This window comes from Mandrillus leucophaeus, unplaced genomic scaffold (genome assembly GCF_000951045.1).
Source record: "Mandrillus leucophaeus isolate KB7577 unplaced genomic scaffold, Mleu.le_1.0 Scaffold383, whole genome shotgun sequence".
In the NCBI taxonomy this organism is placed as follows: domain Eukaryota; kingdom Metazoa; phylum Chordata; class Mammalia; order Primates; family Cercopithecidae; genus Mandrillus; species Mandrillus leucophaeus.
Window position 1 is genome coordinate 176,447 of NW_012104065.1, and position 24,992 is coordinate 201,438.

The 24,992-nt window shown below is 39.2% G+C and overlaps 1 protein-coding gene across 1 annotated transcript in view; it reads right to left on the bottom strand.

Moving 5' to 3' along the window:
• LOC105547297 (glutamate receptor ionotropic, NMDA 2B-like) overlaps positions 1-24,992 on the bottom strand; it is a gene marked incomplete at its 3' end in the record, with an annotated part of 238,908 nt that overhangs the window by 122,226 nt on the left and 91,690 nt on the right. Inside the window, exon 2 of the mRNA XM_011990837.1 lies at positions 2,034-2,462. Within this exon, the coding sequence (XP_011846227.1) occupies positions 2,034-2,444 (411 nt within the window). The remainder of the gene's footprint in view (positions 1-2,033; positions 2,463-24,992) is intronic.

Genomic DNA, 24,992 nt, shown 5'->3' on the forward strand with positions numbered 1-24,992 from the left:
TGTTGTGGATTTTTAAAAGGTACCAGAGAGAAGCAATCAGCTAGTTTAGGCATAACGTTTTCTACCAGGGAGAAATAATATAGGTTGCACAATAGCCCACATGAGAAAAAAAAAATCATTTTTACCTGTTGTGCTCTCAAAGTAAGTATGCACTTATTCATGGTAATTTTAAAATTCGCTCTTAACCATCTCAGAATACTTTCAATGCAAAATTGTGCCCTCAAATTACCACTGCTAAAATAAAATGTAATTTGCTAAGGACAATCATGTTTGAAAAAAAAAATCTACCTGAAGCACAACTCAATGGGTTCTGCCACAGTCGGTCAACATTTTCCATTTTGCTTATTTTTGCCACTTCCCTTAGCATGGGCTATTTGTGTTAGTGCCTGTTTTCTAACATCTGTACCTGCACCCACGTAAATGGAAGAATATATTTCTCATATGATAATGGAAAGTCTTTACTTAACACTTTCAACTTGACCTTGCCTAGACTGAAGGGAAGCGCTGAAGCGGAAGCTAGTCATCTCTGCCTGCTGCCGACAGGTGGCGGTAGCAGTCATGCAAGGTTCTTTTAGTCTTTGCTCAGCTGCTCCACTGCGGTGATTCTCAACTAGCCAGGCATCATCCTTGTGGTGTCTGTGCTAGGTTTTAAGATATGTACAGACATTAACCCGAAAGCCTGTCTTTTAAGTACAAAACTAAAGGCAGGTTTGAATGTGGTGATAAAAAGTATAAGATGACATAAGATGACAATGACAATAGTAGAAACCGAAAAATGATAAACATAGCACTTGTGGTGGAACACACTATTCTAAGACCTGAATGGCTGGCTGCAAAGGACAGTGCATATGTACTAAGTGCTGTATCTAAGCAGTGAACAATAGTAAAGCAAGGAAAATAACTGAATAACTGATAGTATGTAGAAACAAAACAACCCAAAGCAAAATAAAACGCTTTTTTTCTGCCGTTAGGGAATAAACCCCAGTGTCAAGTGGCAACTAGTCACATGACAATTAACTTAACATTAATGCAGGAGAGGCTAGGATTTGTTGGAGATTTAAAGCAGTGGTTGTCAATCTTAACTGCACACTAGAATCACCTGGGGAGCTTTTAAGACTCCCGAAGCCCAGGCCAATAATCAGAATCCCGAGGGGTGGGACTCAGGCATCAGCAGTGTTGAAAGCTCTTCAGGTGATTTTAATGTGCACCCAAGGTTAAGAACCATTGCCTTCAAATCTAAGCATGGGGAAAATGGGTTGCTACAGGTTCCATGGATTAAAATCTATTTGGATGTACAAATCGATGTGTGTGATGAGTGTTAATACCTTGGCAAGAATTATTTCCCTATGACATTTGTATCTTCAAGGAGAGAATCACCTGCCTTGAGGGATTTTTCCTTTTATAGTCTTGAAAACCGTATGGGTGAGAACATGTATTGCCAAGGAATAACAAGAGTATGCCTTTCATATACCTATTTGAAGAAAATGTATCCCAGAGCCACAAGCATCAACATCCCTTAGTCATTTCAGTGAGTCCATTTATAAAAAAGTGGACACAAAAAAATTTTCAAAACTATAGGAGTTTCTAGATGCCAGCACCTTTCCCTCACTTTCATCTTTAAAAGATTGCTGGGCACAGTGGTTCACGCCTGCAATCCCAGCGCTTTGGGAGGCTGAGGCAGGTGGATCACACGCTGAAACCCCGTCTCTACTAAAAATACAAAAATTAGCTGGGCTTGGTGGCAGGTGCCTGTAATCCCAGCTACTAGGGAGGCTGAGGCAGGAGAATCACTTGAACCTGGGAGGCGGAGGTTGCAGAGCCAAGATCGCATCATTGCACTCTAGCCTGGGCAACAAGAGCAAAACTTTGTCTCAAAAAAAAAAAAAAAAAAGGATTAATTGCTGGCCTACCCACGCTCTCAATGTAATCTGGTTACCTTCCATCATTAACAACCAAGTTTTACAGGAAAACAAATGCATGGTTTAGTCCTCAGTACAAACCCCCAGGCCCTTCTTGTTGCAGCCCCATTTTACCTTATCTGCCATTATCATAGAGGAGCCCCCGTGGATGCCCAGGATAGGGGTGAGAGTCTGTGCAGAAATGAAATCGAGGATCTGGGCGATGGCTTCCTGGTCTGTGTCATCAGCAAACACCACCCCCTGGATCTTCCGGTCAGACATGAGATCACAGATGCGGGTGATGATGCTCTTTGGGTCGGTCTCATTCATGGCTACCAGTTCCACCCGAGGCACCACGGAGAGATGGTGGAAATCATCTTTCTCGTGGGCATCCTTGATGGCCACCTCGTCGGAAGTGCCCACGAGGATGACAGCAATGCCAATGCTGGGGGGGCTCTTCTGAGAACGAGCTCTGCTGCCTGACACGGCCAGGACAGCCAACACCAACCAGAACTTGGGAGAACAGCACTCCGCTCTGGGCTTCATCTTCAACTCGTCGACTCCCTGCAAACACAAAGAGAGAGGGAGTTAAAATAGGACCCACACCATGTAACCTGTCTTAGAAGAGGCTAGCTACTGCAATTCAAGGACCTTATCTCCTTTCATTGAGCACCAAACCCAACTCCATCTACCAGCCTACTGTCTTATCTCTGGTATTTCCTCTGCAGAATGAGAGAAAATGAAACTTTCAAGAACCTCAGAAATCCCTGAGCAAGGCAATAAAAGGTGCTATTGCTATAGTCATTGGCAGCTACAGACAGAGACAAAAGAGGAAAAGAGATTGTGAGTGGTCCAGGTAGCCATGCGAGTATGCATACACAAGTCTCCTGGCCCTCCTGTTACAGCCCACCCTAGTACTGTTCTTGGGCTCAGGGACAGCAAGGCCAGGCAAAGTGAGCATAAAAACATACTCAGCAGAGGTGAGCAACAGAACATGGGCTGGATAAACTGGATGTGGGGGGGCTATAGGTACACAAGCCCTGCATTCTTGCTGCCTTCACCTTATGTTTGCCTCAATGAGGACGACAGCCAGAAAATTCTTTAGTAACCTTGTTAGTATCTGGCTCTTAATATTAAATTACAAGAACAACTGATACTTGACTAGTATTTTTAAAACATTGCCTCAATTGATCCTTACAATGACCCCGTAGGGAATAAAATAAGAAAAACATTATCATCCCCATTTTATAAATGTTGACACCAAGGCTCAAAGAAGATAAGTGTTCTAAGACCATGTACCAATCAATTAAGTGAAACAAACCTGAACCCAGATCTTCTGACTTTTGTATTCCAATATGTGTTCCATTACACTACATGGAACTGCCTCTCATATAACCAATTATCATAAGGAACACATATTACTCTGATCTATTTATGCACCAAAATACAGAAACTTAAATACCATTAGCAGCCACATTTGAAAAATGTTCTTTTTTTTTTTTCTGCTGCCATCCTATAGCCACGACTTCTCTAAAATGACTGATGCCGTATTTTCATATAATTTCATATAATTCATATAATTTCATATAATTTACCACCTTTTACCTACAAAGAACTCCTTCTTTTTTACTTCCACATATGACCCAAATCTTACTCTATGCAGCAGACTAAGGACATAACGCTCTATAGAATATAAGCCTTGGCCATCTCTCTCTAAGCTTCTCATCATTCTCCAAGAGCTCCTCTTAATATAACTAGTTCTGCTTATGTTGCTTTATTTTAAATAATCAATGTTCACTATTCGGGTGACAGCTACACTAAAAAGCCCAGATTTCACCACTATACAATATATCCATGTAACAAAAGCACGCATGTACTGCCCAAATCCATAAAAAATTTAAAAAAATTTAAAAATCATTTATTGTACATCTTTTTATGCTGCACACTGTGTTAGGCATTTTGTCATATACAATCTCTCTGATCTTCATGGACACCCTATAAATTAGACATTTTATTCCCATTTATCAAGTAGAAAAACAGAAGCTCAACACAGTTATGTAATTATCCAAGGTCAACGGCATTATAACACCAGCATGCCAATACATAAACACAGCATTTTAATACTCCAAGGCAATATTCTACAAACTGCACCCAGAACCAAAACCAGATTCGCATTCTTCTACAAAGAGAGAGACAGCATGCAATCAAGGATAAAAATGCTGCTTCAGATCTCCTGCTTGTTTCAAAAAAAAAAAAAATGGTAAGAGATTAAAAATCTAAAAATGTTGAGAGATTAGCTAATTTTAAAAATCATGAAGGTATTGAATAAAGAAAGATAAGGAAGTGTTCGGGCTGAGCAGTCAGTCTTGACTGCAAAGGGTGTTAATGATTCGGGAGCAAGATGCTGGGGACATTTTGTGGCTGAAGAAGCACAAAATCCAATCCAGTTCTTGGCATAAAACATTTTGGAACTTTTACTGGTGTAGTCATCCTTCAACACTGCCAAGAAGGAGGCCTGTATTGATTGCCTTGTCTTTCTCTCACAAATAAGATGAGTAGCTCAGTGGTTCATGCCTGAGCAAAGTTTACTCCTGAAAGTTTTCTGATCTCAGTGTCTCTGTGAAAACAGAGAATGACTCCACAAGCCCTGGAAACCTTTGCTGATGGACTGTATCCAATTTAGCAGGGGAACCAGGGCCTGAATTCCTCCTCCCAGAACTTAAAGGAAAGCAACACTAGATAGACAATTGAGTAGGACTGATATTCAGAGGAAGCAGAAGGGGTTTAGCACCACAAAGAGCTGTGCACAAACTACATACACACACACACACACACACACACACACACACAGAGTTCAATTCCAATGACTGGTTCTCAAGGAAAGCCAAAAGATTTACCATTTGGCAAAACTATAGGCTAACTTCATTCCAGTGGTATTCTAATCCTAGTTACAAGTCACTAAATTAGTTTCCTTCACATTTAAAAGTGACCCACTCTGCCATGACAGTTTATTAACTTTAATGCACTCCACTCTCCCACTTTGATGTTTTATTTGCTCTCTAAAATATCTCTTGTGTTCTTCTATTTTGTCTCACACAATATATTATCTTTGGCTATGCAATGGCTAGTTGTGACACCCAAAGAATAGCGTCTGGTTTTACAGAGCATCTCATTTATACTCAGGATACAGCGAAGCACTTTACAAAGCAATACATTATGGGAGATAACAGTAACAGAGGGTCTGTGAGACAAAAAAAGAGGCTACTTTGAATACAGACTCAATTTCAAACATTAAAAGGGGATTCGTTGAGAGAAAGCATGTAGTTCAAGATAAGCAGAGTGGCTTTGCTCCCTTCCTCACAGAGACCATGGTAAGTCTTGATGCACCTGCTCTAGGAAGTCTTGCTCCCCCTGTAGAATTGAGCATTGCTTCCTTTGAGCTCTCACCATAGCCTGCATGTATTTATCTAAATATGCATAAGCTTTTATTATCAATATATGATGATGTGTCCACCTACTTTAACTAGTTGATAACCTCCTTGTGAGTAGGGACTTTTTCAGTTCAGTAAGCATTTATTGAGCACTTATAACCTAGTGAACTTTTTTTTCTTTTTTCTTTTTTTTTTTTTTTAGTGGTGAGGATGCAACAGATACAGATTCTATCCTTCAGGACCATGGTCTAGCACAAGACACAGACACAGACCCATAAAGAAAATGTTGCCTCACTTTATTCATATTCTTGAACTCTAACAGTGCCTATATGCAATAAGGAAGGACTCAATGAATGGTGGCCAATATTGAGTTTCTACCATTAGGTTGAACCATATAAAATTGTTAATATTTGACCATTTTTGACCTATAATAGTTCAACCTGCTGTGTGTCAGATATTACTATTGCCAGGTAATTTTCATGCATTATTAGATACTCACAAAAACATTGGAAGTCATACTTTCCCTTTATCACAAATGAGAAAACTGAGAGTTAAGTACATGACCAAGATTACACAGCTAATAAGGGATGGCATCAATTTTCAAACCCAAGTTTGTCTGGATCCAAAGCCCTTCCTCTTTCCCTTCCAGGGCCTCTCAGTATAATATGAGTGTTGAGTGAATGAATGAATGAATGAATGAATGAATGAATGAAAGAAATCACCAACCAAAACCAACTGGTGTTTTAATACCAGTTCTGCGTTAACACAGTGCCTGAGGATGGGCGAGTCACCTAATTACCATCTCTATGCTATCATCGGTGAAACCAGGATAATATACCTAACCTACATACCTGAAAGATTTTTGTGAAGATCAAATGAAAATATGTATATGGAAGTGCTTTGAAGAATCTAAAATACTCTACAGATGCAAAGGATATTACGTTTAAGCTTCTATAGAAGCTGTTCAAGGAGCCTAGCTATTTATGATAGCACAAAGTGAGTGTGTGGGAGGTGAGGGTGAAAGAATGGCAGACAGAGGCTGAAAGGAATGTTAAGAGGAAACTCGCATGCGGCAAAAGATATTAGTTCCCTGAGCGATATAATCCCTGAAGATGATGTCACACAATGGCCTCGGGGTAGCAGCGACCTCCACTGACAGCTTACTAGTCATGTAGATTAATTCAAGAGTCACTCCGGCCAGGGCCAGTATTGGGAATCAGTGGAGCTCAGCATATCCAAATCATGCCATGAATTCAGAAACCAGGGTGTACCAGCAGGACTAGCAACAAAGCAGCAGGATTAGAGAGTTGACTGTTCACTCATTTGGCTCTTTGCATCCTTGAAGCTTAGGCTAAGTGATCCCGAGATCCACAGTAAACAAAAGGCCACAGGAGCTTATCTTCATGCCGGTAACTGGTACAGGGTAACTATAGCAGGAAACAGTCTACACGTTGCTCAGAGCAGGCTCTAAGGGAAGACACATCTGGGTGGGAAGCCAGGCCAACCCTGTCCTCAGAAAACTGAGTCCTGGGGCAATCCCAACTGGAAGGATATAAAATGTGACTTAATCAATAATTAAGTCAAAAATATTCCAAGCACCATCCTTTAATGCAGTCAGGACACTATTTAGAGTGATTCAATTAAGGAGATTATGACTGGAATATGACAGGCAGTGAGTGAAGTTAATATTAAAATGCCAGAACTATGTATCAGGTCCAGTTTCCCAAGCTACCAATAAAGACAGAAAGTTAGGAGACATAGGCTTAAAATGTGTCACATTAGAGAGTGGGGAAACAAGAATTCTCATATAATGGAACAGGAGTATAACCTTTTTGGAGGCCAAAGTGGTAGTATCTATCGAAATTTTAATATCAAGACAAAATAAAATTCAAAGGCAAAAACATCAAAAGGGACATTAAGTGATATCACATATAGGTACCAGGAAGATGCAATCATTATGAACACATATTCATGTATAAGGCAACAACTAAAATTTACATGGGAAGATACAGACAAATCCAACTGACAAAAGATCTTATTAACTAAGACATAAAAGATTTTTTTAAAGCATGAGTTACAAGTTTGAACTAGTTCGGATACCTAGAAATGCATATAGAATAGAGAATAGATGTTCTTTTTAAGTACATACATGAAAAACATTAAATCTACAAAAATACATCAATAGATTTTAAAAAATCAATATGAAATCAATTGTCATTTTTCGATAATGTGATTACATTAAAAGTACTTTTTTTTTTTTTTTTTTTGAGTCAGAGTCTTGCTCTGTCACCCAGGCTGGAGTGCAGTGATGCTATTTCGGTTCACTGCAAGCTCCGCCTCCCAGGTTCACGCCATTCTCCTACCTCAGCCTCCCAAGTAGCTGGGACCACAGGCGCCCACCACCACACCTGGCTAATTTTTTGTATTTTTAGTAGAGACGGGGTTTCGCCGTGTTAGCCAGGATGGTTTCAATCTGCTGACTTCAGGATCCGCCAGCCTCGGCCTCCCAAAGTGCTGGGATTACAGGCGTGAGCCACTGTGCCCAGCCTAAAAGCACATTTTTAAAGGTACCAAAAATACTACATATCCAAAATCTTTAAAAAAAAAAAAACTTGTGATTAAATAACTATAAAGTTAAAAAGGAAATTTTAAGGGAAACTAAAATTCCTTTGAAGAGAATAACAATGAAAATACTAAATGTCAGAATTTCTAGAGGACAATTAAAGCAGTTTAGAAAGAAAAGTACACCTTTAAATACATCTATAATAAACCAAGAAAATCAAATGTGATTAATTATAATTAAGTTTTCACTTATTGCATTAAAAACTTAACAGTCAACCCTAATAAACAAGAAAATGAATGAAGCACAAGACAAACACAAAAAACAAAACTGATCTTTTAAAAGACATCAAGTCCTGACAAGATGAATCAAGAATAAAGTAGAGAAAATGCAAATGAAAGAGAAAATAATAACATATATAATAGAAATTTTGAAATAATGAATATTATAAAAACTAGTTACTTTTCCATTTAATGTGTAATATGTAATAAAAATGACAAATAGGGAAAGGGACTTAAAAGAATGTAGAACATTTGAATTAAGTTTTAGAAATTTAAAAATTGTTGTTAAAGCCTACACCCCTAATTCATCAAAACTAGTCCCTACCCTAGTCCTCCACTCCCCACCCAATTATCCCACCATCCCACCCCACCTCTGCCAAAATAAAAAGAAGCAAAAGTGGTACAGATGGCTTTATAGATTAAGTATATCAAACTTTTAAGGAAGAAATGAGCCTTTCTCATAAAAGTGGAACAAAAAGAAAAAGAAGGAAAGCTTGATTCTAGATTCAGATAATTATAAGAAAAGATTATTGTAAATCCCTTCCACTTATGGACATAAAGGGGGGAAAAAAAAAACCAAACCTTAAAAATTAGTGGTCAGGCACAGTGGCTCACACCTGTAATCCCAGTACTTTGGGAGGCCGAAGTGGGCAGATCACTAAAAACACTAAAAATACAAAAAATTAGCTGGGCATGGTGGCACATGCCTCTAATCCCAGTTACTCAGGAGGCTGAGGCAGGAGAATCCCTTCAACAACAGAGTTGGAGCTTGCAGTTAGCCGAGATCACGCCACTGCACTCCAGCCTGGCAACAGAGCAAGGCTCCGACTGAGGGGAAAAAAAAAAAAAAAAAAAAAAAGCTAACTAAAACACAGTATATTTTTAAAATAGTAATCATAGTCACCATGATCAATTGTGGTTTATACCTGAAATGCAAGAATGGCTTAACTTCAGAATATATATCAAAATAATTCACATTAGAGAACTAAATGAGATATTTACACGAATATCTCAAAAAAATGCAAATAACACACTTGACTAAGGGAAACACTTATATATGATAGAAATGTTAAATTGTGTTTAAAACAAACACATAAAAAAATAACTCTTTGATAATAGGAAATCAAGAGATCATCAGCCTTTACCTAGTGGCTACATCCAAAAACTGCAATCTATTTAGGAATTAGCAGAAGTCTTAACAAGACATCTACAGCAAAAATTTGAAAACTTTATTAAAAGATTTGAAAGAAGACCCAAACAATGTAACCATATACCACATTCATGAATGTGATATCATAGTATTTTAAGTTCTATTTTCTACAATTTCAAGCCAATTCTTATCAAAATAATAGTAAGATTTTAAAAGAAATGTTATAAATTTATTCTAAAATATATAAGAAAGGATAAAGGTACACAAAGAACTATTGAACACAGTGTCCTTATCTGAACCTATAATGAAAGTGTGCTATGAACTGAGAAGTATGGTTGACTCAATTCTGCAGAACAGATCCAAAATAATTTTTAATTAATATATTTTTAAGAATTTTAAGTTCCAAGTCAATTAAAGTTTTAAGTTACACCTTCTAAATTTAAATCTAGAGAAGCAGGGCAAATGTTGAATCAAAGAAATGATCTTGAGTCAGAATGCTTAGCTTAGGCAATACATGCATTCATCAACCATCTGAGGTAGGAAATGTGAGTATCACAGATGACATCCACTTTTCAATATCACTAATACGTACAAGACCAATATCTATTTTTGTCAAATGGCATCTATATATTCAGGGCATTTGAAAATCCAATTTCAATCCTCTAAATGCACTTAGTGTCTGCTAAACTACTAAATATCATCCAAATCTGTAGAAATAACACATAAAAGACACCAATCTTTGATTTCAATTGACTTGGAACCTACACTTCTGTGTTCTGTTAATTTCCTCCCTCTCACACTCTTCCCATCATCCATTACTCTTTTCAAGGTTTTGAGCTCCCTTGCCCTGTTCTTTCTTCAGAAAGGAGCAAAGTAAGAAATCCTGAGAGTCTGGGGCATGGAGGCAAGGGGCTGAGACTGAGCCCCTGTGGAACCAGTGGAGAAAGAAATATCTCCCTGGACATGCTAGATACATGTCCAATTCATTTGTCACTGAGTGACCCACATTACAATAAACAGGCCTCCTTGGTCCTGGAGTTGGGGTATTTACTCACCAAAATATAGTCCTCTAGGGAATTAACCCCAAATTGATTTCAACATATCACAGCCACACTAATAATGGAAACAGAAAATCAAAGCCTTCATTAAAGCTGTTTCTGGGAAAATATTTGATGACAGAAGAACAGGACAGAGGGGAGAGGGGGAAAAGGTACAGGCTCTGATTATCCAAATCTTTGAGCCAGCAGATGAACCATCAAGTCCTCTTATATAATGCATGTAAGGACGCCCATCCTAAGACCCCCAGCTCCTGTAGACTCCTAGGAGAAGATGGCCCCAACACTGCCAAAAGCAAAGGTGATACTGGATCTCCTGGCAGCAGTATTTCTGCCAAATGTTTCCTAGAACCTCTCCTGAGTAAGAGCCTTCTCATTCTTAGTTCAACCAGACCTGTCACCTGGGCTCCTTCTTGTCCTTACAACACTTCCAGTGGCTCAAGCCAGGTTTTTCTATCTGAGCTGTTCTTCCCTGCTGTAGGCACAAAGCAGAAGTATCACATCTACTGTCACCCAGATTATTGATACAAGGTTTGTACAGATAACTAATAAAGGATTATAAATCACTTTACATGTGTGCATTTTAATAGAAATTTGTAATACAAACGTAGATGATTATCAGTACTCTCACCAGCAGCAAACACTCACAGGTTTTTCTTTTTTCCTTAATATTCTGCAAGAGCAGACATCAAAATTGCTCAAAGTTCCTCTCCTAATATCTGCACACAGTTCTTAATTATAATTAATTTATAGGCCTCCAAGGACAGTGTGGGCAGCCCTGCTGAAATCCAAACCTTTTGAAACCTGATTCCGATTATTACCATTTGGCAGCAGATTAGGGCAATTGTGTGTATTGGTTTAACAGCAAAATAGCATTTTCAAGTGTTAATAAAAATTATTGGCTTGTCGCTATCTATTAAGAGGGGGACGGGCAGTGAAAATAAGCAGATGATAAAAGGAGAAGCACAGGAGCAGGGCAGCAGGAAAATCTCAGCTGGGAAGAAGTCAAAGGAAGATACTGGAAGGACTACAGAGAGCAGGGAATAGGGGACAGACCACCAAACCTATAGGCATCTACCCAGAAAACAGTGGTGTTCTGAGCTGCAGATAAACAGCCTGCACTAGAGGAGATTTAAAATGTAGGAGTTACATAGGTAAACATCTGCCATAGGGGTTTGCTGCACACATCAACCCATCACCTTGGTATTAAGCCCAGCATCCATTAGCTACTCTTCCTGATGCTCTCCCTTCCCCACCCCCTCCCCACCCACAGGCCCCCGTGTGTATTCCTCCCCCCATGTATCCATGTGTTCTCATCGTTCAGCTCCCATTTATAAGTTTACCTATGTAACAAACCTGCACATCCTGCACATATACCCCAGAACTTAAAATAAAAGTGAATAAAATAAAATAAAAAAATAAAATAAAATAAAATAAAATGGACGGGCACTGTGGCTTACAGTACTTTAGTAATTCCAGCACTTTGGGAGGCTGAGGTGGGTGGATCACGAGATAAAGAGATCGAGACCATCCTGGCCAACATGGTGAAACCCCATCTCTACTAAAAATACAAAAATTAGCCAGGTGCAGTGGTGAGAACCTGTAGTCCCAGCTAGTTGGGAGGCTAAGGCAGGAGAATCACTTGAACCCAGGAGGCGGAGGTTGCAGTGAGCCAAGATGGCACCACTGCACTCCAGTCTGGTGACAGAGTGAGACTCTGTCTCAAAAAAAAACAAAAGTAAAAAATAAAATAAAATATAGGTGTTGAAGAAGGCTACTTCCAAGCCCCAACCCCCAAAACAATCTTCTCTATAGCCTAGACATATTCCAAGCCATTGCATCCCTCAACAAAGCCTCTTCTGCAATAATAATCATGTTGTTTTGTAATGGAGAGAGCAAAGCTTTAGAGTTAATGGACTCCCTTTTAACATTTATTCTTAATTTGCTGTGTGATCTTTACCTCTCTAACTCTGCAAAGTGTGAGATAACTACTGCCTTCGCAGAATCACTGTGAAGACCGATTCATTGGACAAAAGTTTGTTGAACATTTTCCACATGCCAGGGAATGTGCTAGGAGACAGGATCCAACACAGAATGGGAATGGGATCCTATCTCCAAGCAGCCATTAGGCTAGTGGTCAAGACAAACAAATAAACAGGAAATTACGGTATCATGTGAGAGGGCTGTGACAGAGCATGCCCAGTGCTGAGAGATCAGGAGAGTAACGAGCTAAGGACAAACAGATGAGTAGGAAATAGCAGTGAAAACGGCAGATTGAAATTACAAAAGCAATAAAATATCATTTAGAAGATTCTTATGATCTTGTGAAGAAAGCAAGGACCTGAAGTCCAAAGAGCTAGAATTGAAACCTGGCTTTGACACTTATCTTGGGGGGAAGGAAGAGAGTAACTTAAATTACCTAGACCTCATTTTCTTCTTTATAAAATAGGAATTATTATCCTCACCTTACAGAGTTGTTGTGAATATTAAACAATTTACTTGAAAGCATCGCGCACAATGCGGTTACCTGATATTTATTCATTGAATGTGAATATATTCTGTTCAGAGGCAGATAAGGAGCTTCTGTTGACTCCAATTACTTAGAAAGGAGTCAAAGAGCTCCTTCCCTCCCACCTCCTTCCCTGACTTTAGCACAATTTCTACTGACCTTAGAAATAGGTTGTTTTAAAAAGTCTGTAAGTGACAATCTCATGGCTAATGTAAACAATACTTAAAATAAATTCTAATCCAGCACCTACTTCTTCATTCCCTCCCTCCTACCAGCCACCAAATAGCCACCAAATTTTATACAAAGTAATATGACAGCTTCGACTGTCATATTACTGACATCAGAATAATCACACTTCAGATTTGGAATCAATATCTTCAATCACAAAGAGTATTGGAAAGGAGTATGGAAGTACAGGAAAGGCAGAACCCACACTCACTGCTTTTGCTAGTAACAAGGCTTTTCTTATAAACCCTAATGAAATGAGGCAGGGACTGTGTCTTATTTATCTATCTCCAGCACTCAGCAAAGCATGTGGCATATGGTAGGTGCACAACGAACATTTGTTAATGACATTAATGAATGAACCAGACCAATAATGAGCGGCAACTCTCCAACTCCACTCATTCTCTAACTCCACTGATCATAAACAAAGGCACTGTTCTAGGTCTTCCATTTCCCAAGGGTTATCATAATAAAAAGACAATACAATAAACACCAATACCATTTCCAACTTCTTGATATATAGGGATCATTTCTAGGTCAATGTTGTTAGCTGGTAATTGCCTATGTATCTGGATGTATATTTGTAGGTGTAAATCAATGTTTATACGAGAGTTGCATGTGTGTGAGCTTAAATTAGCCCCGTTTCCCTTGGTCTCTGAGCTATAGGATGGTTCTGCTGATGGAACATGGCACCCAAGTATGACTCAGACTTCATCTCAGAGCCAAGGTTTAAAACAAGCTTTTGAGACCACACCTCAAAGACAGCCCTGTAGCTAGGCCAGTGTCAATAGGGAACAAAAGCTGCATTATTTCAGCTGGCTGGTTATCCAGCCAACTATAGGTGCATCACACATTTCCTAATACAAATTTCCACCATTATTCCCACCAATAAACACAGTTGTTAGTCACACGACTAAGCATAACCGAATTGTGAACTCGTTAAAATCCCTCTGACGTTACCTGTGTAACTGAGCACCTATTTGAAGCATTTATTATAAGTTGAAGCTTTACTCTTCAGTTGTTCTTGCCCTTCCTCCTCTCTCTCCTTCCTCCCAAATTACAGGATGAGTAGAATAGTGGGGTAGGAGGCACACAGACTGAGGAAATTGTTAGGCCCTGTTACAATTCTGCCACTAACACGCCTGTGGCTCTATTTCCTGATCTGTGAAATAAGAGAAATGGACTGGTTCTTGAAGTCTCTTCCAGCTTTAAAATTCTGTGAATTCTGGTCTCCCACTCACCACTTAAGATCTACTCTCAGGCCAGGCACTGTGGCTCACACCCATAATCCCAGCACTTTGGGAGGCGGAGGCAGGCGGATCACTTGAGGTCAGGAGATTGAGACCATCCTGGCTAACATGGTGAAACCGTGTCTCTACTGAAAATACAAAAAATTAGCCGGGCATGGTGGCACGCACCTGTAGTCCCACCTACTTGGGAGGCTGAGGCAGGAGAATTGCTTGAACCGGGGAGGCAGAGGTTCCAATGAGCTGAGATCGCACCACTGTACTCCAGCCTAGGTGACAGTGCAAGACACTGTCTCAAAAAAAAAAAAAAAAAATCGACTCTCTGCTATGAGCTAAGACCCTGGGAAGCAGACCTGTTTGGACTGTATGGTAAACTTCCCGGTCGTCTGGTTTCCAGGTGGGTTTCACCAATAGACCACACAAGCAGGAGATGAGTGGGAACAAAACTAAGACAGGGCTATCGACTCCCCCGACCCACTTCCCTTTCTGCCACTCACTGTGGGTTGGTTGTATCACCTGACTGAAGGTCACAGCTTCTGCTAAGCAACCCTCTCCCCATGGCTCGCTCTGTACAGCCTATTTCCAGGCTCCAGAAGTTACTCCTACCTTCCTCCTTCGGGGCCACAGGTGGTGGTAGCTACACCCAGCTGCTACTAGCTCCAGGATGTCAGACCATTTCTTGTGGTTTCTGTCCACACCTTGGTAAATAGCCCTTTTACCGAACTGTCTTCAAATTAAACAAATTGAGTGTGGCTTCTGTGTTCTGCTCTGATTATAAATGATGCAGATTCCTCCTGAGTGCCACAATAATACCTATGAGGCTTTCTTTGATTCAAAGTGGCGAAAGCAAGACCTGAATTCTACCACCACCACCTCCACCACCAAGTCGAGTATGGCCTCTTCTGATGCTGCTCCCCGCTTATCCTCAGGCCCTGGTGAGCAGCATTATAAGCAGTAATGGTCTCCACGTGCCTGGTTCTCGGCAAAGAACAGATAAACACCTGAAGACAATTTCAACAGAACAACTGTCGCGAGTCAGCATTTTGCGAATGAGAAACGTGAAAGCACTGGGAGTCAGAAAAATACAGCAAGCAATTATTAGAACGACTACAAAATAAAATTCAGAGAAAGGCAGCGCATTTTCACTCAGGGAAAATGTGGTCATTAAATGGGACTTTGCTGAAGTAACAACTGGTTAATGAAGCCCTAAGTTTTTATTCTTCTCTTCAATTTGGTTGGAATCTGATTCATGAAAAAAATTGAGTTTTAGAATCAATTTTTACTGACTATACAAATTAGAAACCAAAGTATAAGGAAATACAATTACGTGTGGCTTAATGACAGAGCTGTGTCCTAAGAAATGCATCATTAGGCGAATTCATCACAGTGCAAACACTATGGAGTGTATTTACACAAACCTCGATGGTACAGCTTTGCACACATAGGCCATATGGGAGAGCCTGTTACTCCTGGGCTACAAATCTGTACAGCATGTTACTGTACTGGATACTGTAGGCAATTGTAACACAGTGGTAAGGATTTTTGCATCTAAATACATCTAACATAGAAGATGTGCAGTAACAATACAGTATTATAATCTTACACAACCACTGTCATTATAGGGCACATGACTGTATAACAACACAAGGAAACAAAAAGGTGATATATTTCAAAGAAATACATGACAGTTAACTTTGTGGTTTTTCTTAATATGCAGAAAAGAAATTAGAAATAGTAAAAAAAAAAAATGAGAACTATTTGTGAATCTTTTCCTGTAATAGTAATAATATACTTGCAATTTGGTCACTCTTCACATTTTATACTGTTTTCAAAAGCAAGTAGCTGCTCTCTCTGAATCCAGCCTCTTGATCCCCTGCTGGAACAGCACATATATCAGGCCTGAATGACCATGTCCACCATCGCCATAGGAATGGCAAGGGGGACAGGCTGGTATAGTCAATGCCTCCTTGTCCATGCCCCACTGAGACCAAATGGAGCTCCTTCCTGACTTGCTAGACACAGCTGCAGGCCATGCCAGAATCCATGGGCAGAATTCTCCAAAATCAGATAAAGGGAGTACAATCAGGATGCCTGCAACTCTCCCACCTTAAATTAAACGTGGAAGGCTGAAAACTTGACTTACAAATTCATATACCAGCTTCTATCCCTCTGTCCTCGAAAGTCCAATGAACCAATATGTCCTTATTGTGTGCCCATCTGTGAGTCACTGTAAAGTGTGTTAAGGAGTCAGAATTCAGCCACAAGGACCTGACACCCCTGCACAGAAAAGCACACACACTCCCCAACACAGGACTGTCAGGACCGTAGAGAGGGCTAAGGCAGTATAAAGACAAAGGCAGAGGGTCTGCCCTGGCCTTGGGTCCTGGAGACGCCTTTATTAGGAAGCAGCTTTTGAGCTGGACTAAAGAGCACTGAGGGTATCTGAGGAAAGGAGCCAAAGTACAAAAATGAGGCTGCCTTAAGTCAGAAAACAAGTGAGGCACAAAACATATTGGGGAATAAGAATAGCATGGCCTGGCCAGGAGCAAGAGCCCACGGAAGGAGAGTTTGGAGAAAAGCTGAAAAGGCAAGTCAAGGAATTGGGGGATGCTCAGCTAGCACTTGGACTTAACGCTAGAGATGCAACCAAAAACAGTGGAAGATCGGGAGGAAGAGGAACAGATCTCCCATCGCTAAATCCAGTTTATCCTCAGCTTCCAAGATGACTGAAACCGCAGCTGCCTCCAAGAGCTGTTTGGGAAATCAACTAGGCTGGCTTATTACAGCATGGAAATTCCTTCCCTGCCTCCCAATAATGGCAAATAAGCTGCCACTGTTGAGAAGTGAAGACCCCAGTTTTATCATGATTAAGAAACTAAAGCACTTACAAAATAACATTCACTGAAGTGTTTTCAATTGAAATAATATTCTTGGAAACAGTTTTCTTCTCTACACGAAAACTTCCCTCTGCTCACATGAACCTAAGTACAATGACCCTGGGCTACTGCCTGCAACTGCCTTGTGTACAGAGGCCTCTCTTCCCTCATCTCTAGCCCAAGTCTTCTCCTTCAGCTCTTGCCTTCCTGTTTACTGTGTTTACTCTCATGCCATGCAAAGGTTGTTCCACAGCCTCTTTGAGACCTCTCATCTGGAAGCAGCTTTGTTTCAGTTTTCAAATTCTCTCTTGTCTTGCTTTGGCTGACGAAGGAGTATAAGGTTGTGTGTGTGTGTGTGTGCGCGCGCGCGCGTGCACAGGTGTGCATGCACATGTGCGCACATGAGAATATGTATAAAAAAGAAAGAACTTTAGTTCTATTCATTTTGCCTCTCCTACTCCATCCTCTTTGTTCTATTCCTCACCTTGTGTCTTAAATCCGTCTTCTCTATTCTTAAAATATGTTCACGAACAACTCCACTTGCCTCTTTTTTTCTGCTGTTCTAATTTTCCCTGGCTGTCCTTTACAAGATTTGTCATCTGTTTCTTCCCTCATTCACCATCCACCTCAACACTTAATCTCTCCACATTTCCTTGGTCCACTTGCACCCGGCAGTCTCCTTTGGCACCTCTTCCTCTACTCTCTTACCTTGCCTGGGCCATTCTCTCTTGTTCTTCATCCTGTCTCTTCAGCGGGTTTCATTTCTAGACCAGGATATAACCATGACCCCCCAATCCCCTCTCTCCACCGGAGTCAATAAGTCAAAACTTCCTCTTCCTTAACTAGAAGAAAGGCCTGGTTTCACACTTCTATCCATCTGCCTAGTTGCCTGGCCTCACTGCAAGGTTAACACATCTGAAACGTTTTCATAAACTCTTCACATGCCCTTGTCCTTTTCCTTTGTTTAATATATATTCAGGCTTAAGTCAAACCTGCTGCTTTCTCTACTTTAGCACCAAATTCTTTCTTCATCACCTAATGCAATATCCTAATGTTTTCCAACAACCATCTTTTCTCTGGCTTCGCCTCTCATTCTACATCAAAATATCTCCATCAGAATCATTTTCTCCTGCTTGCCATACTACACTTTCCTTCCTCTAAAACCTGACATCTTTTCTCCTATTCTCCCCTTCCCTTAAGAATCTACATAGAGAGATAGTGATGTGGCTTGACAGGAACATACCTGATTCAGTCTGAGCTCTGCAGAGTTTAATGAGAGAGTCACTAAGCCTTTACCTCTGCATCTCATTAATCATCCACACCTTAAAATTCGCTCATTCTTCTATCATCCTGTGCACATATTCATTCCTACACCAACTCTCTAAACTGCTATCTGTCTCCTCACCCCAGAGTCAATATGAGTCTTTCTTACACAAATCTCCCAGAGATAGATGAAGAAATAATGCAGAGATAAACTAGAGACATAAGATACAAACATAGTATGTGTCTTATTTGCCAAGAGGAAGGGACACAGTTCCTGGCCTAGCATGCTCTTGAGAGGTAGGAGATTCTGGGTTTATCAAGAGAGCTTTCCTGAGAGATCTGTCCTTTGGGCAACATGGAACTCTGACAGAGGACTAGTGAAGTGCTAGGAAGCTCTCTGGAATTTGTCTGGATCAGAGGATAAATGGAAGGCACCAAAGCAGGAATTCCCAGCCAATCAAGAGGAGGAAAGAGAAGTCAAGTAAGCCATAACAAACAAATAAAAAACTTTTTTTTTCTAAATTGGCAAATATGATCTATTTTTTAAAGAGACACTGAGAAATGGTGGAAAATCCCTGGATTTGAGTAAGATTTACTATGTGACCTTAAGCACATCACTTAGCCTCTCTGAACCTCGGGGAAGTGGCTCATCTCTAAAATATAAGCAACAATGCCTGTTTCACAGCGTTGTGAGACTTACATGAGAAAATGGGTATGAAAGCAGTTTAAAAGTTGAAAGATACTATGCAAATGTGGAAGCCTGTTATTACTAAATGGGCGTGACAAAGATGTTATTCATTTATGTATACATCAGTATACATAAATGTAAATTTTAATTTATAAAAATCTTTTAATATTCAGTTTACTGAGGTACAATTTGCATACATTAAAATTCACACTTTCAGGTTTATAGTTCTATAGGTTTTTGACAACCATATACAGTATATAACCACCACCATAACCAAGATATAAAATATTTCCATCACCCCAAAATTTCCATGTTCCTTTATAATCAATCCCTTAGCCCTCTCCTGTGCGTGACAATCACTGATCTGATTTCTATAATTTTGCTTCTCCCAGACATCCTATAAATGGCATAATATTGTATACAACCTTTTGTGTCTGACTTCCTTCACCCGACATAACAACTTTTAAAATTCCTCAATATTGTTGTGTGTATCCAAACTTCATCCTTTTCATTGCTGAGTAATATTCCTTTGTATAGATATATCAAAATATGTTTATTGATTCACTGTTGATGGACATTAAGGGTGTTTCCACTTTTGGTGATCATGAATAAAGCTGCTATAATGTCCATGTATGGTCTGTAGTGTGGATATATGTTTTCACTTTTCTTAAGTAGGTACCTGACACTAGGATAGCCGAGTTCTTGGTTAGAGTATTTTAACATTTATATTTAATCGTCAAATTTTCCAAAGTGACTATCCCATTTTGCATTCCCACCCGCAGTTTCTCCACATTCTTACCATTCCTACCAACCTATTCTTTCCAAAGTCTTGTGAATGTTCTTTTCTTCCTTCCTTCTTACCTGCCTGTGGTCCTTCTTTGTTTTTGTTCAATTTCATTCATTTTATTTGGTGTTCAGCTCATTGTAGTTCTGAGTTGAATTTCCTGCCAACTAATGACGTGAAAATTTTTTTCAATGTTTATTTACCATCTTATCTCTTCTTTAGTAATGCTTGTTCACATCTTCTGTCCACTTTTTGAGTTTTCTTGCTATTGAGTTACGCGAGTTCTTCACATATTCTAGATATGTTCTTTATATAAAATATGTATTTTATAAATATTTTCTCCCATTTTGTGGCTTATCATTTTCTTCACAGTGCCTTTCAAAAACAGAAGTTTTTGTTTTTTATGAAGTCCAGCGTATTAATTTTTTCTTTTATGGCTCATGCATTTTGCATATCTAGGAAGTCTTTGCCTAAACAAAGGATACAAAGATTTTCTCCTGTTTTCCTCTAAAAGTTTTTTAATGTCAGAGTTGTATAATTACAGTTCTATGATACATTTTCAGTTTATTAATCACTTTACATGGTACAAGGTATGAGTCGAGGTTCATTTATGGGTGTATGTGTGTTTTGCATATGGATGTACAATTGTTTCAGCATCATTTTCTGAAAAGACTGCCCTTCCTCCACCACCTTGACACGTTTGTCAAAAATCTACTTGTGGATTCTTTTATGCCATTACCACACTGCCTTGATTACTGTGCTTTTTAGTCTTATAGACAGGCAGTGTATGTCCTGCAACTTTTTAATTCCAAAATTGTTTTGGCTTTTTTTGTTTTGCCGTGTAACTTTTAGAATCAGCTGTTAATTTCTACAAAAAAAATCCTACTGGGAGTTTGACTGTGTTTTTATTGAATCTATAAAAATTTAAGAAAAATAAGATACCTTAACAATATTGAGTCAGATATTTTATAAAATTTATCCCTAAGAATATCATGTTTTTGATGTTACTATAAATTTATTTCTTAAATTTCAATTTCTAATTGTTCATTGATAATATATATACACAATTAATTTTTGTATGACCTTGTATCCTGTGACCTTAAGAAATTAACATTTATTTTAGTAGGGTTTTTTGTGTGTGTGTGTGTGTATATTTTTTGCTGCTTTCTACATAGACAGTCATGTTGCCTGGGAGTAATGATAGTTTTTTTTACCTTCCTCTTCTTTTTCTAGTCCAATAACACTGGCTAGGACTTCCAATAAAAATTTTTTTAGAACTAGTAACAGAGAACATCCTTATCTTCTTCCTTATCTTAGGGGTAGCATACTCAGTTTTTCAGCATTAAATAGGATATTACCTATAGGGTTTTCATACCTTTGTCAAGTTGAGGAATTTCCTTTCCATTTCTAGTTTGATGAAATTTTTAAAATCATGAATGTGTGTGTATGTATATATATTTTTGTCTTTTTCCTTTATGAGAAATATTTCTTTCCACTCATGCTTCAAGATTCCTTCTACGAACTTGGCTGCTCATAAAGTAAAGACTTAAGAAGGGAGTGGTGCATTTAAATTAGCACATGTACTGGTTATTTTGGTTAGAGTTTGAGAGATTGATTGAAGGATCACAGAAAGTAAGAAACCTCCCCCAGGAGGTTATAGCTATTTATGTAGAAGATAATCAGGCCATTAAACAAACAAACAAACAAACAAAAAAAGCTGCAGAGAAGACAATAGACAATAGATTTGAAATTGATTAGGGGTAAAACACAGTAAGATGTGAAAAAGGTGGGAGAGGAAAACTGTGCAAAATTGTTCCCTACACCAAAATTTGGGAGAAGATAGTGGTGGGAGACAATTTAGAAAATAAGTTCTGTGTATTTTGTATCAATTTCCAGATTTTAGCAGTACATAAAATTGCAGAAGGTCCTATAGACAATGAAAGACAAATACTAAATCACAAAAAAAGAGCAGTTGGGGTGAAAAATCTGACTTAAGTGTCAACTAAATGAAGACAGTACAAGAATGAAATCTCTCTCTAAATTGAGAGTGCAAGTACACATTCCTAAGAGATCTTCCTCTCTATCTGGATGTGGTTAGAAGCCCTCCAAGAGGAACCTTTTCTCCCCATTAATGTGAAAGATTTCACTCTTTTATCTTTCATGTCCACTTCATCCTCCATATAAATGTTCTTCCCCTGTGTTTTACCCTCACTGCCCCTGCCTATAATCCAAATCCTGGTCCCCATGTCACTCAACCCAGGGCTACCAGCAATCAGATCTGAGAAGCACTGGTAACAAGATCTACAGGAGAGCTTAACAAGGCTTTTATGTATTGGTTGAGGAATCTACCAAGCTTCCTAAAAGAAGTAGTATTCTGAAGTTTTAACTAGGAGTCTCAGAAACTGACTTTCAGAATACAACTTGTTCATTAGACAAAACATTCATGCACAGAAGGAAATAAAGATGGTAACGGTATATAGCTTAGTTGAGAACACATATCTAATGCAATGTTTCTCAAAATAAGATCTGCAAGCAACCTGCATCAGAAACACCTGAGCACTTGGCAAAACTGGCCAATATTTAGGCCTGACCCCAGGCCAGGTGATGAGGAATACCTGGAGATAAATATGGAAATCTGCATTTTTCACAAGTGCCCCAGATGACACTGTTGTGCACCAAAAAGAGAGAAGCCCTGATTAGAAAAGTGCAAAAAAGCCGATTGTTCCCCAACCCAATGCACCAAGTGCACACAAGTTTCAGGGCAGTGCTTTTCCAAATATGGTCATGACTAGCTTTTTTTAAAGGGAATGAAATAGACCAGATCAGTTCACATCATATTGTAAAGGCAAAGATTATTTTCAGTTTAATATTTACAGGTGTATGTACTGGTTTGATGTTAAATGTATTTCTTAATTGGAAATTTTTTAAAAGCCATGGTTCATATAGTTCATACAGAAACTGCCTCCAAAGAAGCATCCTATACATCATCTGCTCCCACAGTTTCATGTCACCCCAATTGCTCTGGCTTTGAACTAGGGCTGGGTACTTGACCAAGCTCAACCAATTAGGAGAACTGGAACATGAATGCCTAGAAGCTAAATAAGTTAGCTATGGGCAATGGACTTTTGAGGCTGAATAAACTGCCAGGTTGAGACTCTCATTTGGGGTGATGGATTTTGAACAGAGGAGTATTGATGAGCAAGCAGGAAGGGCCAGGTGGCAAAGAGAAACAGAAATGGCACCGTCTGAGAAGCAAAGAATGAGAAGCAGAATCAAGAGTTCCCGCAGCCAGGAGGGAAAGGAGACAAAGGAGAGCAGCTGCCTGGTTCCTACAGCCTGCCCAATACTCACCTACCACTCTGCCCAGTTCCTCTTGAGGGCCATACTCCTCCCTCTATAATAAACCTCCTAATGCAAGCCAGCTCTAGGGGTATCAGTGTTTCTTAACCGCATGTTTAGAGTATGATGCTTCCACAATAGAGGTCACAGAATAAACTGTCACCCATAAACACTTATGCAGTACTCATGTCACACGCACACTCCAAGTGCTTTATACATAGTAATTCACTTAATCTTCACACAATCCTATGGGATAGATGCTATTATTAGCCCTATTAGCTCCATTTAACAGATGAATAAACTGAGGTACAGAAAACTTAAGTAACTAACCCAAGGTTACATGGCTACTAAATGGAGGAGCTAGGATACAAACAGAGGCAGTTATCTCTAATGTGCATGCTCTTAATCACTACCCTATATATCCTCTCAGATGTCAACATAGGAAAACAAATTAGATTTCAAGCCAAAAGTAATTACAAAAATAAGTTGCAATGCTTTGGAAAAACCGTTCAATGATACAGGAGAAACAAAGACACAAATTAAAAAAAAATTAAAGTAAAAATTTGAATAAGGGACTTTTTAAAATGTTTTAATAATTTGTAGTATTTATGCAGGCAAGGACAACCATATAAATACACACATTATAAATGTACATGCAGCTCAGTGAATTTCTATTTTAAAACCCACCATTCATGTTTTTCAATACTTTTGTAATTATGAAGTGTAGTAAAGTCTTCATAAGGGGGAAAAAAGTTTTCTCTATCCTCATAACTGAAAAAAACCCAAAAAACGAATATGTAGGCATGGGATTACAAGGCACAGAATTCAACAGAACTCCTACAAAAGGATCAGCAAAAGATAGCATGAACGGAAGTAGAAAAATAAATAAATAAAAAGAAATCTAAACTTCTAACAGAATGAATCAATTCTTAGTCAAAGTGACCTGCTTTTAGAATGCTTTGGGGATTTATTTCAGTCTTACTTACACTTACCCACTCATCCAGGACAAGTAATAATTATGGAAAATGAGTAATGAAGACTGGTGGTTTGTGGATCTCATGTATTTTATTTCTTTGGCACAATCTCGAAAAGAAGAGAGGGCCAATTGATGCCTCTGTAGGCGAGTAGCTCTTAGGCATTTACTTCTGAAGCTTGCTTTGCGGTCAGGTATTACATTTACATAGTGCTTGCCCTCTGAAATGGGAAGAAAACTGTGTCATGTCCTCAAATATATGGTGACAATGACCCTATCTTAGTGGCTGTGGACCTAGCCCCAAGACTGATGCAGTGCACAGTCCACCTTCACCCACTTCTACAAGCCTGTTGGCTCCTCTGTCCTAATTCCAAGTCAGTTGAGCAAACAATAAAACAGCGGAATTGTTATCAGAAAGCGAAGACAGAGAAATGAGAGAGGGAAAGATAATGAGTGGAATAGATAGAATGTAAAAAGAAACAATTTTGTTTAACCCCAAAAAAATCAATATACGGCCATGTATTGCTTAACAACAGGGACACATCCTGAGAAATGTGTTGTTAGGCAATTTCATCATTGTGTGAACATCACAGAGTATACTTCCACAAGCCTAGTTGTAAGCTTACTACACACCTGGGCTCTGTGGTATAGCCTATTGCTCCTTGGCTACAAACACGTACAGCCTGCTACTGTGCTGAATGCTGTAGGCACTT